The 17,652-nt window shown below is 40.6% G+C and overlaps 1 protein-coding gene across 2 annotated transcripts in view; it reads left to right on the top strand.

Moving 5' to 3' along the window:
- lyar (Ly1 antibody reactive homolog (mouse)) overlaps positions 1 to 17,320 on the top strand; it is a 355,306-nt gene extending 337,986 nt beyond the window's left edge. For both annotated transcript variants that reach the window (XM_078213214.1, XM_078213223.1), the window contains 8 exons: positions 1,957 to 2,123; positions 3,165 to 3,279; positions 6,446 to 6,553; positions 7,743 to 7,826; positions 10,637 to 11,018; positions 14,257 to 14,334; positions 15,887 to 15,972; positions 16,229 to 17,320. In XM_078213214.1, coding sequence (XP_078069340.1) covers positions 2,002 to 2,123; positions 3,165 to 3,279; positions 6,446 to 6,553; positions 7,743 to 7,826; positions 10,637 to 11,018; positions 14,257 to 14,334; positions 15,887 to 15,972; positions 16,229 to 16,366 — 1,113 coding nt within the window. In that variant the 5' untranslated portion in view covers positions 1,957 to 2,001 and the 3' untranslated portion in view covers positions 16,367 to 17,320. The remainder of the gene's footprint in view (positions 1 to 1,956; positions 2,124 to 3,164; positions 3,280 to 6,445; positions 6,554 to 7,742; positions 7,827 to 10,636; positions 11,019 to 14,256; positions 14,335 to 15,886; positions 15,973 to 16,228) is intronic.
- The last annotated feature ends 332 nt before the right edge of the window (positions 17,321 to 17,652 follow it).

The following is a 17,652-nucleotide window of genomic DNA, read 5'->3' as shown; positions in this document are numbered from 1 at the left end:
TTCACTGTCAATGTTCTTAACAAATTGGGAAGACCAAAGCCATCACATTTGATTTTTGCCAGACTCCTTTCCCTCTCCGTGGCCACTGTCTGAGCCTGAATTCTTGCACTTTGGCATGTTATTTGACCATGTTGAGCTGAGTTATGGACCTCATTCTCCCTGTTACTGATGCCACCTACTTTCACCTATGTAATGTTGCTCTTATCTGTTCTTGCCTTGGCTTCTTCCTTGTGTGTATAAGAAGGTGCCTAGAATAAGACAAAATGGTGGTCTTCGTCTGTTTTTCTGTGGAAAAACATTTTAATATCTGTCGGAACTGTCCGTGTTTGTCGTATGTTGACTGTGGCAAAGAAACCATCTTCCATGCCTTTGTTACCCCTAGACTTGTCTGTTCCAATGCACTCTTTGCTGGCCTCCCATCTTCTATGTTGAACTCCTCCAAGACTCCGCTATCCAGATCTTAACTCGTACTAAGTCCTGTTCACCCATCACTCCTGTGCTCTCTGATTTACATTGGTTCCTTTAAAGTTTAAAGTTAATTTATTAGTGTCACAAGCAGGCTTGCATTAGCACTGCAAAGCAGTTACTGTGAAAATCCCCGAGTCGCCACACTCTGGCGCCTGTACAGGTACACTGACAGAGAATCTAGCATAGCCAATGCATCTAAATAGCACGTCTTTCAGACTGTGGGAGGAAACCGGAGCACCCAGAGGAAACCTGTACAGACACGGGAAGAACATGCAGACTCCGCAGTCAGTGACTCAAGTTGGGAATTGAACCTGGGTCCTTGGCGCTGTGAGGCAGCAGTGCTAACCACTGTGCCACCATGCTTGTCTTGCCAAATCATCATTCTCTTTGACCCTGAAATATTAACTCTTCTGTCTTTCAATCTTTCCTGCCTTCCAATATATCACAGGTCTCCCTTTACCCTTGTGCCACCCACCCCTTGCTCAAAACCTATTACATTTCTAATTTTTTCCAGTTGTAATGAAAGGTTATCAACCTGAAAGCTGTTTCTTTCTCCACAAATGCTGCCTGACTTGCTGAGCATTTACAAGATTTTTTGTTTTTTTATTACTTGGCACTGATTGACTCATGTTCAAGTACCAGCCTTGATGTTCTCTTTCTCAACTGTTATAGTGTATCAAATAAGTTGGGGGATCAATTTAAAAATCATTGAATTGCTCCAAACAGGATTTAAATGTAAGAAATTCTAAACTTAATGATTCTTATAACTGCCTTTAACATCAACTTTCTCCTCCACATGGCTCTTTTTACATGTCAGATAAACTCAGTCCTGATTGACAGCCTGAACTTTAGTTGACCCTAATGTTCGTTTCTAGAATGCAGAGTTGTAAAACAACACCCCTTCATTTTGTTATGTGATGTCCTTGTCCTTGGAGACCAATTGTCTCAGTACCAGGACATTGCTGCAAGAGTTCCTCAGGTTAGTATCCTAGGCCCCCACATTTTTAGCTGCTTCATCAATGACTTTGCCTCCTTCATTAAAGTCAGAAAGAGGAATGTTTGCTGATTATATGGGCGGCACGGTAGCACAGTGGTTAGCACTGCTGCTTCACAGCTCCAGGGTCCTGGGTTCGATTCCCGGCTCGGGTCACTGTCTGTGTGGAGTTTGCACATTCTCCTCGTGTCTGCGTGGGTTTCCTCCGGGTGCTCCGGTTTTCTCCCACAGTCCAAAGATGTGCGGGTTAGGTTGATTGGCCAGGTTAAAAAATTGCCCCTTAGAGTCCTGAGATGCGTAGGTTAGAGGGATTAGTGGGTAAAAATATGTGGGGGTAGGGTCTGGGTGGGATTGTGGTCGGTGCAGACTCGATGGGCCGAATGGCCTCCTTCTGCACTCTAGGGTTTCTATGATTCTATATCATAAAGTCTACTGCAAGTCTGCACAAATAAAACCTAAATTTGAACTGATTGTTTATATTTATTCCTGCGCAGGCAATTTTTGTGGTGTGTGTAAGAAGGTGCCTAGAATAAGACAAAATGGTTGTCTTCGTCTGTAATGGATGTGGAACGTCTGTCAAGAAAGCTCAAGTGGAAAATCATTTTAATATCTGTCGGAATTGTCCGTCTTTCTCGTGTATTGACTGTGGCAAGGACTTCAGGTAAGCTTTTGGCAGAGGGATGTACAAAGCTTTGGCTTCATCATAGAATCCCTACAGTGCAGAAGGAGGCCATTTGGCCCATTGAGTCTGCACCGCCCAGGCTCTATCCCCATAACCCCAAGCATTTACCTTAGCTCGCCCCCCCTACACTAAAGGGCAATTTAACATGGCCAATCCACCTAACCCACACGTGTGTGGGAGGAAACCAGAGCACTGTAAAGGCACTCTATCTGAGTTTATTTTTTGTTGTATTTCTTCTAATTTACTTTCTTAGGTTTCTCTACCCCATGATCAAACATCCAGTGCAGAGATTGGACAATCTGCTTCCAAGTTTCTGCCCAAGTTGTTGATCACTATGGAAATATGAGAGCGCTGTAGTAAATGTTCTCTGTTTGTCCCACCTTCTCTGAGGAAACATTTGGCCTCTTTTTTAAAAAAAAATCCTGGCCTCCTTTAAATTGCAATCCCTCCATAACAGCACAATTGAAATAATGAACCCTTGTCATTGCATTGGTTCTCATGGAGCTTTTCACCACCTTGTATATTAAAATAACTTCTTTACCTGGCATTTCTGGGTTGCTTAGGGACAAAATAGCTTTGAAAATTTCACAAAAATGACTTTTTGAAACATGTAATACATTGGCCCCAAACATTTAAATGTACAAGATAAAAAGCTAAGGTGGAAAATTTTGCTTAATACTCATGTTTCATATGTAAAACGATTGAGTTTGTTTTACTTTCATCTTCATCATTAGAGAGCGTCCTTTGTCGGCCCTTTATTTTTTTGACTCAACTTTAATGGCTTTGCTTACACTGGTGCTCCTGATGTCTCATGAAATTTGTTCAATATTCAATCGCAGCATGTAGAGATGAACTATTAAACCTTTTCAGCAACAGCTTAAAAGAATACTTTTTAAGGTTTTGCTGTGGGCTATTTGCTTCTCTCTCTGAAATGCCCAACAGAAACTCACTCCTCCCTGATCTAGTTTCCTTGCTAGGTGAAGTACTAGAATTTACATAGAGGTCTGTTATTATTCATAGGGGAGAGGATTACAAGACACACATTAAATGTATTAGTGAAGATGAAAAGTATGGTGGTAAAGGATTTGAAGCCAAGGTCAAAAAGGGAGACGTGAAACAACAAGAGTGGATACAGGTAAATAAATCTTCGTTTGTATGTTACTGTAAGTGCGCTTCTAGGGACTCTATGTTACTGTAGTTCATTTCTGTTTAAGAAGCTTTTCTGTTGTAGTGGCCTGTTTGACTTTCTAAGATTCAAATCTTGCCCATCTTTTATATTGTTAATGGTAGTTGTGAGGAAGTTTCTACAAGAGTTGTTGGATGCTTTTTTATGACATCAGTGAATAAGACTAAATATGACCAAGCAAGTCCTAAGTGAGTTATTTTGGATTTCGTGAAAGGAATAAGCACTTATTTAAGAACTTGCATTCTGATCAAATGTGCACATATAACTTCAGAAGTCAAAGCAGAATAGTTGACCTCTTTATATAGAAACAACCAATTATTATATTTTGAGTTTATACAATTTTATGTGGCTTTGTTAAATTTTACAGCAGTTGGATTCTGGCACACTAAGGTTTAAACCGAACCCTGTCTGGTTTCAGGTGCTTATAAAATATCCTGTGACATTATTTGAAGTAGAGCAGTGGAGTTCTCCTAATTAACATTTTACCCCTCAACCAACATCACTCTTAACAGATTATTTAGTCATTTATTTCTCTGTTGACTTTGCTGTATGCAAACTATGCATGACCACTATGTTCCCTATTTTGTGATAGTAACTGCATTTCAAAATTACTTCACTGACTATGAAATGCTTTGTGGCATTATGAGATTGGGAAAGGAGACATACAAACGGATGTTCCATCTTTATTGTTATGTTGTCTCCTGATTACATTTTATTTGCTGTATTAGTTTCATAGAAACTAGAAGCAGGAGTAGGCCATTCGGCATTTTGAGCCTGCTCCGCCATTCATTTTAATCACATCTGATCATCAAATTCAATATCCTGATTCCCCCCCCCGCCCAAAACATATCCCTTTAGCCCAAGAGCTATATCTAATTCCTTCTTGAAACCACACAATGTTTTAGCCTCAACTACCTTCTGTGCTAGTGAATTCCACGCACTCACCACACTCTGGGTGAAGAAATTTCTCCTCAGTTCTAAAAGGTTTACCCTTTATCCTCAAACTATGACCCCTAGTTCTAGACTCCCCGACCATTGGGAACATTCTTTCTGAATCTACCCCGTCTAACCTTGTTAGAATTTTATAAATTTTTATGAGATTCAACCCCCCACTCTTCCAAAGTCCTCCAGTGAATATAATCCTAACCAAATTAGTCTTTGCATTCATATGATAGGCCTGCCATCCCAGAAATCAGCTTGGTAAACCTTTGGAGTACTCCCTCTATAGCAAAGACATCCTTCCTCAGATAAGGACACCAAAACTGCACACACTACTCCAGGTGTGGCCTCACCAATGCCCTATACAATTGCAGCAAAACATCCCTATCCCTTTACTCAAATCCTCTCGCTATGAAGGCTAACATGCCATTTGCCTTTACTGCCTTCCATACCTGCACGCTTACTTTCAACGACTGATACACGAGGACACCAAGATCTCAGAGTATCCACCTCTCTCAATTTACACCCATTCAAGTAATAATCTTCCTATTATTGCTATCAAAGTGGATAACCTCACATTTATCCACACCATACTTCATCTGTCATGCATATGCACACACTTAGCCTGTTCAAATCACTGTATAGTTGTTTGATTTTGGTTTAAATGCTTTGATGCTTGGAAGTTGAAGTTAAGTCCATTTGGGTTATCTTGTGTGAAATAAAATTTCATATTCAAGATTTCTGAAATAACAGAAACATGAGAAGAATTTGTAAATGATGGGTCAGTGTTTGGAGTGAAAAGGCATAAGATGTCTATGTACAACAAGAAAAGAAGAGGGATAAAGATATTTAAATGGGCTGGAAGTAAATTGAAACAGAAAATGCAAGCAAAACACAATGGATCCATAAATTGCACATAGAGGGGGGAAAACAGGTGCAGGCATCCAGATTAGAAGCCTCTCTGTTTATGTCCACATCTCTGCCTAACTAACTCTAGTCTTTACATCTATTGATTGGTTTGTAGATCATTTAACACATTAATGCCCACTCAGATGAAGAGCTGTGCCTGAAACACCCGGCATTCTTCCTCTCTTTACAAGTGCTTGCTCAATGTGCCCAGCATTTTGTCCTTTTGTTTCACTCCTAATCTGTGACAGGTATATACATCACTTTGTTCTTTTTCTGTAGTTTTTCCAACTGTAGTTCTTTAACTCTTGGCTTTCTGCCTGATGAAAGCTATATGAGTAAATCCTGTAGCCTTTCTTCTTACACATTCCAACTGACATGCTGTGTCCTTTCTAGTTTTTCTTTTATTTTACTACTACACTTCTCGTAGTTGCAACTGGTCATAGTTGTAGTCAATTTGTTTTCTTGCAACAAATCATTTCATACTGACATCTATAGTATGGTTGAACAATGCACTGATGTTGCTCTGACTGATGTGAAAATAGGATTTGGTATCTACAGTTGCCTGGCTGTTCCCTTTCCGCTGGGGGCTGTCCTCACCTTTACGCTCCGGGAGGGATTCCCACAAGAGGGTCACGTCTGGGTGAATCTGTTGTAAACCGCGCTGACGTGACTTGAAAATACAGTGGGTGGTGTCAATATCTGCGAGGGACAGTGTTAATAATATATTTAAATGAATGTAAATCAGATTTACGCCTGTCTTAGAAACCCTACAGCACAGAAAGAGGCCATTCGGCCCATCAAGTCTGCACCGACCACAATCCCACCCAGGCCCTATCCTCATATTCTTACATATTTACCCACTAATCCCTCTAACCTACACATCCCAGGACATTAAGGGCAATTTTTTAGCACGACCAATCAACCTAACCCACACATCTTTGGACTGTGGGAGGAAATCTGAGCACCCGGAGGAAACCCACGCAGACACGAGGAGAATGTGCAAACTCCACACAGACAGTGACCCAACCCGGGAATCGAACCCAGGTCCCTGGAGCTGTGAAGCAGCAGTGCTAACCACTGTGCTACCCTGTCATGTGCATGAACCTGATGGGGAAGATTGGAAATCGTGATCTCGCCGGCTAGATCTGCAGCTTTTGGATCTTGCAGCATTCTCATGGTCGGCAGGAATGGGCTCAAGATTGCTACCAGTTATGTGTTATTAGGATACTGCTGCAGATGTTAAATCAAGTCTTTTTCTTGTATATAGAAAATTCATGAAGTTATGAATGAATCAAATGTTAGTCCCAAAGTGCGTGAAATTCTGAAGCAGATGGATTCTTATGACAACATACCACGAAAAAAAGCCAAGTTTCAGGTTTGTGTGTTTTTTAATGGTGCGTTTTTCCTGTTTACTGGTAACCTGATTTTAATATTGTTACAAATTACCCAAGATGCATTTTTATCTGACTACAATTGTGTAGATTTTTGTAGGTTATAAGACAGAGAGAGGCTCCTATGGAATATTTCAGTGTTTGAAGCACTAAGTGCTTAAACAGGAATAGTTAGAGTGGGCTTGATCATATACACCATCATTTACCAGACATCGATTGTGAAAATAGAATAATAGTTACTCACTGAACATGTATAACATTATGAACTTTGATTGCTTTAGATGACTGTCCTTCTTTGTGATAGGTGACTCGAAATAATTGGAAGTTGTTAATACAAATGTATGTGGGGGAATGAAAGTCACTTTCCTAATAAGTAAAATTGTAACTAGTTGCTTTGAGATGTCTCGTAGTATTGCTCACAGTGTCAATAATATAGTTCTTTAATAAAGAGCCCTTGCATTATTGCATTACATTTGGTCAGGGAGCTTTGCAGATTGAATTGTGCTGGTCAGTTTCAGACCGTAGCTCACAACTACTCAGCATTTCTTCTGCATCTGTAGCAAAATGACATCCAGCTAAAGCAGATGTTCTAGTTTTAATACATACACCAGCGTGTCTGTGTGTGTGTGTGTGTTTTTTCAGACAATCTACAAATGTTTATGTGGTTGCCAAATTCTGAAAATGTACATTTAAAAAAAAATCTTTGACTTATTACACAGTTTTATAGACTGATTTACAAAAAAATTATCAATAAAATGAAAAGAAAAACTTCAAATGCTGAAACTGAATTAATACAGAAAACACTAAATATATCCACCAAGTCAATCCGCATCCGTTAGGAGGTGAGATAGATTTTAATGTTTCAAGCCTATAGCCTTTGAAATTCTAAAATGTACATACCTGAAACATGATCAGGTTTCTCTTTATATGTGTTAATTGTGTGTATGTTGGCAGCATGTTTTGTTTTTATTTTGAACAGTTTAGCAACTTTAAACGTCCAAAGATGAATTCATCAAATTATTGATTTTTCAAGTTGTCCTTTTGGAAGCTTATTTCTCATAGTCTTAAAAATAAAAGCCTTTATTTAATAGGAATGATGGGTTTCAGTAATAACATTTTCATTCTGTATCAAATTTATTACCAGAAATTTAGATCTTTTTCATTGTGTTGCAGAACTGGATGAAAAACAGTATGAAGATCCATAATGCGGCTCTACAGGGAGAAGTGTGGGAGATCTTTGCTGCTGCTATCAGAAATGTAAGTTACAAAACATGCAGAACTGATTCAAACGAAAACAGATCACCTGCAATTGAACATTAGTTAGAAGTAGAATGTCCTACATCATTTGATTTTTCCCATCTGTTGGCAAATTCCAGGTTTGGCATCCATTGCCATAAGTTGGTTAGAAGAGATAGAGTTGCAGTGACTCAATCATAGCTACTGAATCAAGACATCAATTTGAATAAAACACAAATCTAGCAGTGGTTCTGTCACAGACCCTTGGAGCGCACCACATCGTGTTTCTAAAACCTTGCCCACCACTGATGTTAAACTGACTAGCTTGTAGTTTCTAGGACTGTCCTTGCACTCTTTCTTGAATACATTGGATTCATCTGCCACTGCCATCGTATCTAGGGAAGATTGGAGAAAGCCTCCTGCTATTTTCACTCGCACTTTGTTTAGCAAGCTGCATTATTGGACTGTGAGTAGTCTTTCAGATAATCATAGAATCCCTACAGTGCAGAAGGAGTTCATGATTGATTAATGAAAAGGACAAAGTCACAGATGGATTTCTGGGGTAGACCTGAAGTTAACTTGAGAGAACAATGGAAGCGAAGACAGGGACAGTACGTCATAAATATCACCATTTAAAAAATGCGGAAGAGCAGAGAGATGTGTCCATATATACACACATCCTTAAGGATGGCAAGACCGGTGGTTTAAAAAAAGTATATGATTTCATTGAGTTTATAAATAAAGACATAGAAGCAAAGAGATCACTTCAGAACTTTACTTCTGGACAATTCTGGACACCACTTTCTTGTAAGATATGAAGGAGACTGAGGAGGTTTATCAGGATGTTACCAGGGACCAGTTAAAGAAGTTTGGAAAGTTAAGACTGTTGACCTTGATAAAGTTAAGGTTAAGAAGGGACCTAATCAAAGTTGATTAAGTTTTATTCACTTTGGCAAATGAGTCAACAACCTGGAATTGTAGATTTAAAATTCTTAGCAATGGCTCCTGAGAGGAGGTCGTGAATTTTTTCATGGAGTTATCTGGATTTGGAATGCTTGAGCTGAAAAGGTTCAAGAAGCTAATTCCATGGGATGGTTTTCAAAGCGAATTGAGGATGAGGTACTTGCACAGTTACAGATTAAAAAGGGAGCTGTGGGACTGACTATGATTACTTTTTCAAAGAGCCACCACGAGCATGGCAGGCAGGCTGAATGGCCTGCTTTCTGTGCTGTAAATTTCTGTAATTCGATGAAGACACTGATTGCAATTTAACATCTTTTTAGAGTGGAACCTGTAGATAGCATTAACTCAGGTGAACCGCAGACCGTAGATGCTAGATGTGTCAGGAATGATAATCAGTGACTAAGATGACCAAAAGGTCAAATAACATTTGAGATGGTGGATTGTGATCAAACTCAAGCAGGACATCTTTTGTGACCAATTCAGCCTATGTGGCTGAAGCCAGGTTGGAGAGACTCTAAGCTGGGATAAAACTCTTCTGAATCTATATACATAACCTAGAAGTGAGTATACGAGCACAATATCAAATATTGCAGAGGTCACAAAAATAAGGACCATGGTTAACTGAAAAGAGGACTAAAAGAATCTACAGGAGGATGCAAACAGGTGGATAGCTGCTAGAAGAAAATAATAAATCTTGGAGAAATAATTTGAGAACGTAATACAGTAAACTTTAAAAGTAATTGAAGGGCTGAGGGACTTTCTGGATAAGCAGGGAAAATAGAAAAATCACTGAAAACAAATTTTAAAAAGCAGTTGGAATTCTGGGCCTTATTAGGAATATGGTACAATAACATCATAATGCAAAACCTTTACAAAGTATTGGTAATAGTAAGAAAGGAAAATAAATCAAGTTTGAATAGCCATTGAAACATTACAGAGGACAATCATTAAATGGTACCAAAGATGAGAGGCATTGCTTACAAGGAGAATCATTAGAAGCTGTTCAGAAAAGGTTCACTCTACTGTTTCTGGTGTTGAGAGGGTTATCATTGTATTGAGTGGATTATCCTATGAGGAAAGGCTGAACTGGAGTTTAGAAGAATGAGAGGTGATATTATTGAAACATGCAAGATCCTGAGGCGACTTAACAGGAAGGATGCTGAAAAGATATTTCCCCTTGTGGGGAAGACCAGAACTAGAGGATACTATTTGAAACTAAAGGGTCTCCCTTTTAACATGGAAATGAGGAGAACTTTTTCTCTTGAGGGTTATGAACCTGTGAAACTCTTTGCCCTGGAGAGTGGTGGAGGCAGAGTCAGTTAATATTTTTAAAGCTGAATTAGGTAAGACTCTTGATAAGGGAGTCACTCTTGATTTGATAAGATGGTCACAGGATATAGAGGGTAGGAAGGAAAGTGGAGTTGAGGCCGCAGTCAGATCATCCATGATTTTATTGAATGGCAGAACAGGGCTGAGGGGCAGAATGGCCTACTCCTGTTCCTATATCGTATGTTCTTTTGAGAGACTAAAGAAGTTGGAGCTCTTAACACTAGAACAAGGGAGAAACATTATAAGATTAGAGCTAGGCCATTTGAGTGTGAAATCAGGAAACACTTGTTCACACAGGATGGTGGAAATTTGGTACTTGTTCTTATGGTTGCTGGATTATTTGAAATTTTCTAGTGTATGATCAATAGTAAAATTGTCTTATGTTGTAGGGAAGATTAAGAGATCTACTTTGCAATGTGGTAGGAATATGCCTGAGGCACAGAAAATGTAAAACCTTTGTTTAACTCTGTAACTTGGATAATTCTAATGTAAAATAATCTTGCTGTATAATATAAATATATTAAATTTGTTTTGCTAAGGATAAAAATGACCAGCAACCAAAGCAGAACCACACTGAGAATGATGTAGAGGCACCAGAATCGGTAGAAGCAAACCAGAGTCCGGTCCCCATAGTAGAAAATGAAGAGAAGGAAAGAAAAAAGCTGAAGAAAGAAAAAAGACCAAAAAAATCCAAAAATGAAAAGAAACACTCGAACTCAGAGGAAGGTGAAAATTCTTTAAAACATGAACCAGATTCCAAAACAAGTCAGCTGCAAGAGAAAAAGAAGAAAAAAGATAAAAAGAAGAAAGATGGAGCCCATGCAGTCGGGGAAAATAACAATCAAGCAAAGGATTGCGAGCAACAAGACAATGAAAATTCACACGGCAGCAAGAAGCGTAAACACAGACAATCCAGTGAAGGTAGGTAATTAGTGTTGTTGTTCTTTCTGAGGAATAGCCGATGATCTGCTTTTATCAGCATTACCTGTGTGGTGGAAATCTTTTAAATTTTAATTTAAATCAGCAGTCAGTGTCATTTAACATTTAGAAAAGTCAGCCGAATTTCTGCCGAGGTTTTCCAGTGGTTTTAGGTAAAATCTTGAAGAGCTAGCTTTTGAAAACTGTAAACTGCCGTTTGCCTCACCAAATGCTGCATCAAGGTTGGGGCAGGATGGTGGGGAAAACCCCACGAAAATTCAGGGCCAGTTTTTTCAGTGCTTTTGAGGCAGAGGTAGCATGGAAGTTTAGGAAGCAGGGTGTTGGGGTTAGTTCGCCGATGCGTTCCCACTTTTCCCAGTGGTGATGGGTAGCCAGTTAAGTTATTTTACACTCGAGTGAGCTTCTAAAATGGCGCATGGGGCTTGTGCTGTGTCAGCAATTTGGCTGAGATGGCTGCACAATGGCAACCATTTTGTCTGTTGAAGCTGATCTTCAGTCAGGTCAGCAGTATAAAGAGAGAGGAGCCTGAGGTGGGGATGCTACCAGAATGCTTTGAGGATGCCCCCTCATTACCAGTAGGCCTGCATTTAGCCTTTCAGGGTTCACCTGCACCTGCCTAGTAACCATGAGTGAAAGAGCACCTGGCTGCACTTCTGTGCCGTCGCTGCAATGTGATAAACAATGCTGCTGAACATTGCAGCCATGCTGCATATGCCACTGTGATGTTCCTGAATCTGCTCATTGAGTAGATGTATATGAGTCTCAATAAGGTTGGCCACTCTTTCAATGGGGGTACACAAGCACTCATTCAACTGAAAGATGGCGATAGTCATGACATGTATCGACAACTCCATTTTCTGCCCAAGGACATGTACACAGCCTCAAGGTCTGCATATCTCCCAAGCACCTGGTTTGTGCCTGATCCCCAAGGCTCAACATCTCTGGCGAGCCGAGCATGGCTGCTGTGCTTCTTTGCCCTTTAGGGACTGCTCACAACTTCCATTGTTACCTGCTGCAGCTCACATGTGACATACTCCTTACTTTGTGCCAACGTCACTGCACAGGTGGAAAATATACTTGATTCCTATGATGGTGCATCCCCTCAAAGTGCTACTTGCCCTCTGCAACCAGCACTGCCTCATCTGCTGTCTCTTGCTCTTTTTCTGCCATTGGCCCTGTGGTTTAGGGAAGATGTCAGTTAGTGAAGCTTGCATCTCTGGATGGCTATTTCAGCACACTTCTAGTTACTTCTCAAATGAGAAAATATGGATATAAAAATCAACTAGCTGCTCCAGATCTGTGGCATAGTTTCAAACATCAGGCTCTCGCCCCTCTCTGATCTACTCCATGCCCTGTTGAGACGTTACCAATCTCCAGGGCCGCCTGTTCCATCTGCATTGGGACTGAGTAGGGATACCCCACCCTTGATGTAGCTTGTCTCCCAAGTATTGTGTGCACTCTTCTCCTGCACTGTGACGAACAAGGTGTTGTGAATGATAGGGCTCCCAACTACACCCGAGGAGGCATTGCACCATGTAAAGTTTCTCAAAGCATTAATGTTCTATTGGTATCCTTGCATCTTCCATGAATAGCCATGGTAGAGATGCTTCTGTTGGTCACAGAGAGCTCATGCGCGCACAAGTCTCAGTATAGGATCTATATCCTCCTGTCCCATCACCAGCCATGCTTGATTTGTTATGCTGGCTGGCTTCCTTCTCCCTGTCTCCGGAAGCAAGACATTTCCACCAATATCTCCGGGGCAGAGTTATTAAATCTTGGTGCTACCTGATGTATATTGGAGATGTGATACTCCAATAGTACAGACTATATAGGACAGACTTTGGTTAAAAATGTGCAGAGTTTTTATTAATAGTGTGTGATCTCTCTGTGGCTGCTGCTTCTGCCCATTTCCCGCGCTGGGTCTATTACATCATTTCCGGTGCATGCATTAATACAGCAGAGCTCTGCATGAGGCAATAGGGATAAATACAGATACATAATAATACCCTTGTATACTGGTTCTGTTTCCACAGCAACGGGGCCCTCTTGTCTACAGCCACGCTTCAGGCTGCTGGGCACCATTAAAATGACCCACTGGAACCTGCCAAGGTAGCTGGTCCTTATATGGTCAACAAACAGAGAGGCAGCCTGTTAATTGTCTACCTCCCATAGGATTGGACCCAGATTGCAGAGTCAGGATCCAGAAATGGTCCAAAACCTGCAATCTTTGTAAGTCTGGAAGGTTCTGGTCAATGTGTCTATTTTAGATAATATCTCCAATCTAAAAATGTATTGATGTTCATAAGAGAGTACCTGTCCTTTTGGTATATAGCTCTTTGCTGGAGAGACCTTACAGGCAAACAGACTGTTCCTGATCATTTACCACTGCTGCATATGAACTAGGGCTCAGTTGCAGAGAAAGATGTAGGTAGGATTGATGTATTCTTGTGTTTTGAACAATCTATCTGCAGTACTTTGGGTTTTCTTAATGACAAATTAGACCATTCAGTCATTTTTGTTTCTTTTAGGAAAGTAGAAATAACATTTTTAATTTGAATTGGGAACAAGTAAATGGTGCAGATGGCCTTTTCCTTCCCAATTTCACTCATTTTTAACCATTGATCTGTTGTCTCATGGGTACGAGTGCATCCTAATCCTAGCCAACTACTGATTTTTTAATCCAAATTAGAAACTTAGGCTCACATGGTGGCACAGTGGTTAGCACAGCTCCAGGACCCTGGGTTCAATTTCAGCCTTGGGTCACTGTCTGTGTGGAGTTTGCACATTCTCCCAGTGTCTGTGTGGAGTTTGCACATTCTCCCAGTGTCTGTGTGGAGTTTGCACATTCTCCCAGTGTCTGTGTGGAGTTTGCACATTCTCCCAGTGTCTGTGTGGAGTTTGCACATTCTCCCAGTGTCTGTGTGGAGTTTGCACATTCTCCCAGTGTCTGTGTGGGTTTCCTCCGGGTGCTCTGATTTCCCCACCCCCACACAGTCTAAAAACTGTGCAGGTTAAGTGGATTGGCCATGCTAAATTGCCCCTTAGTGTCCCAAGATGTGTAGTTTAGATGGATTAGCCATGGGAAGGCTTACGGGGATAGGGCGGGAGAGAGGGCCTGGGTAAGATGCTCTGTCAGAGAGTTGGTGCAGACTTGATGGGCCGAATGGCCTCTTCCGTACTTAGGATGATTGACTTAATACTCTTCTTGCACATCAAACAGATGGACCCATTTCTAAACACAACAAAGTTGAAATTCCAGAAACTGAGGAAGTGGAAGAAAATAATGAGGCATCACAAGGTATTTATGTGTCTGTAATGCATTAAAAATCTTACCATTTACTGGATTGTTTTATTCATTCATGGGACATGGGCATCGCTGGCTGGGCCAGTATTTATTGCCCATCTCTAGTTGCCCAAGGGCGGTTGAGAGTCAACCACATTGCTGTGGGTCTAGAGTTACATGTAGGCCAGACCAGATAAGGACGGCAGATTTTCTTCCCTAAAGAGCATTAGTGAACCAGGTGGGTTTTTCCCACAATCAACAATGATTTCGTGGTCATCAGTAGAGTTTTAATTCCAGATATTTTTTATTGAATTCAAATTTCACCAGTTGCCTTGGCAGGATTCGAACCCGGGTCCTCAGAACATTAGCTGAGGATTAATAGTGTAGCGATAATACCACTAGACCATTGCCTCCCCCCCCCCCCCGTGTCTACACCACAGGGTTTAGGCTTCCTACCCCATGACAATTTACTTCCCCTTATTTCTGATATCAACATTTAGAAATATCTTGTGGCAAATTCGTGTGCGCTCTGGGGCAAACTATCAGAAAGATTATAATCTTCTGCTCACATATCTGCTTAACCTACACTTTGGTTTTGTTTTATTGTCCTAGGTTGATTCTTACTCATTTTATTTTAAATTTGTTAATTTTTGGGGAAATGTGAATTTAAAGCCTTCAGCCTGCTGCATTAAAAAGTTAAATTATTGACCTTTGTACCCTCCACACCAACCTCCATCACTGGCACTGGAGTGTTCCTTCTGATCCACTGAGCACTTAGTTGCCCACTCAGAATTTGCTCTGCGAAGCAGTCACCAGAATAAGTGCTAAGTCCCTCCCTGCGGCCCCACCCCCTTGGCGCTGTCTAGTGCCTGGTGGGTAGTGCCAAGGTGCCCCTTGGGCAGTGCCGGGAGCCTAGGCTGGCAATGCCTAGGGGGCAGCCCCCTTACCCCATACCTCCTGGGGGCCCTCTGTGGCTCCCCTTCGCTCTAGCGGGGTCGGGCTGTCAGCTCCCCGTTAGTGGGGAGCTGTTGTAAACCCCATTGGACTGAAGCACTCCTGGTGGGAGAAAGTGCAATCTTTTGCATTCACCAGAGTGGGATGTGGGGCATTGATTTACTGTGTGATTCTAAAGATAACACCTCTGACTGCAGCACTCCAGGACTCCTTGAAGTTTGGATTATATACTCAAGTCTTTGGGTTGGAACTTAAACTCTCAACCTGCTGATTTACTCAAGCGCTACCACTGAGACTAGACATTATGCATTAAACACAGTTCAAATATATGCTCCATTTTTAAATAACAGTATTTGAAGTACTGTTTCACATTAGCAACAATATGGTACATTTGTATTTGTGTGTTTATAGAAAGTGTGAATTTTTTTGGATGCTTAAAAATTATGGGGTGCATATCCAAATGACTAACTCTTTGAGATCTGTTGTATATTTGGAACCAAATAAGGTCCAATAAACTGGAAGGTGGTGCATTGCGAGTTCTGTTTCATTCATTTGCCTTTTATTTTCCAATTCTGAAGTTTATATCTTACACGTCATAAACTATTTATTTAAGGAAAATTCAACTGGAAGAAAACAATTAAGATTGTTCTACAGCAGTCTCCAGAGCAGGAAATTGCCATTAAAAAATTAAAGAAAAAGGTGAGGTTTATTGTGGCTTTAAAAATTTGTATACAATAGCTTTAACATTAAGATATGGATATAATAATGTTGTCAAAACAGAATGAAACCTTTATTAATGATATAAATAATTCTGCATTCGGTTTATTTATTGTTCCCCTGTTGAATATTGAAACAACTTATTTGATTTAGATAGCTGTTTTGCCAATGATGTAATACAACTATACTAATCACTCTTTGTAACCGTTTGACTTGATGTTTATTCAACTCCTTGCAGGTTCTATCCCAGTACTATGCTGAGAATGGTGATAGTAACTACAAATCTGAAGTGGAACTCCTGGCAATTTTTTACAAGAAGATAAGCTCTAACCCCAAATTTAAAGTACTGAAAGATAAAGTGAAGCTTGTAAAATAACAGTGACTGGACTGGTGAATTTTAGATACCAAAAAAAAAACCGGACCATATAGACAGAAAATGCATTTATTCTGTGTCTTTTTCTGTAACTGGCTTTCAGAATGTGCTTTTGTATCCAATGCTGAAATTTCAGCATTTGAGCTGGGTGACAGTTAGTGCTTCACCATGGCTAATAGGTGCCCTACTATTTAATAAAATGAACTATTTTACATATGCTGGAAGAATTTGACTCTTTCACAATCTTGAATTTAAAATGAAATGACCAACATTTAAATGCAACGGTTAGAAACTGATGCGATCACAGGATAAATACAAATCAAGAAAGCCATGGATCCCAATCTAAGCTCGGTTTTACAGAGCAATGCTACAATCTACCTGTTTACCCCATCATAGAATCCAAATGTTTCCTTAGCTGTTTTATCTGAATTGATCTATCTGAAAGTCAATCCTGGTACTGGTTTCTCTGTTCGGAGAACATTGACGTTAACCAATTAAGGAAAAGGGTAGGGGTTCTTTGGCTTTTAAAATGTGTATATGATAACCGTCGCTTTAAGACGTGGATATAGTAATGTTGTCTAAACAGAATATGAAATTGTTATCAATGATAGAAATACTTCCTGCATTCAAAGTTTGTTTTGTATTCCCCTTTTGAATATTGAAAAAGGTTATTTTATTTAGATAGTTATTTTGCCTATGATGTAATAAAATAGTCAGAGGCACTGCCTCTGTTCTGGCCTCTCGTCCGTTTGGATGTCAGGCCTTGCAATATGCTGAAATAATTTAACCTTGGATTCAACACCACTTGGACTGAAGTAATGTTATTCTCATGAAGTGCCTAATCAAATGAAGGAAAGTAGTGACATCCAGAGATCTGCGGGTTAGGTGGATTGGCCATGCTGAATTGCCCCTTAGTGTTTGGGTAAATGCATGAAGTTATGGGGATAGGGTCTGGGTGGGATTAAATCATAGAAATCATAGAAACCCTACAGTACAGAAAGAGGCCATTCGGCCCATCGAGTCTGCACCGACCACAATCCCACCCAGGCCCTACCCCTATAATCCCTACATATTTTACCCGCTAATCCCTCTAATCTACGCATCCCAGGACACTAAGGGGCAATTTCAGCATGGCCAATCAACCTAACCCGCACATCTTTGGACTGTGGGAGGAAACCGGAGCACCCGGAGGAAACCCACGCAGACACGAGGAGAATGTGCAAACTCCACACAGACAGCGACCCAAGCCGGGAATCGAACCCAGGTCCCTGGAGCTGTGAAGCAGCAGT

Source organism: Mustelus asterias, chromosome 1 (genome assembly GCF_964213995.1).
Source record: "Mustelus asterias chromosome 1, sMusAst1.hap1.1, whole genome shotgun sequence".
In the NCBI taxonomy this organism is placed as follows: domain Eukaryota; kingdom Metazoa; phylum Chordata; class Chondrichthyes; order Carcharhiniformes; family Triakidae; genus Mustelus; species Mustelus asterias.
This window is presented reverse-complemented; position numbering and strand designations above follow the sequence as displayed.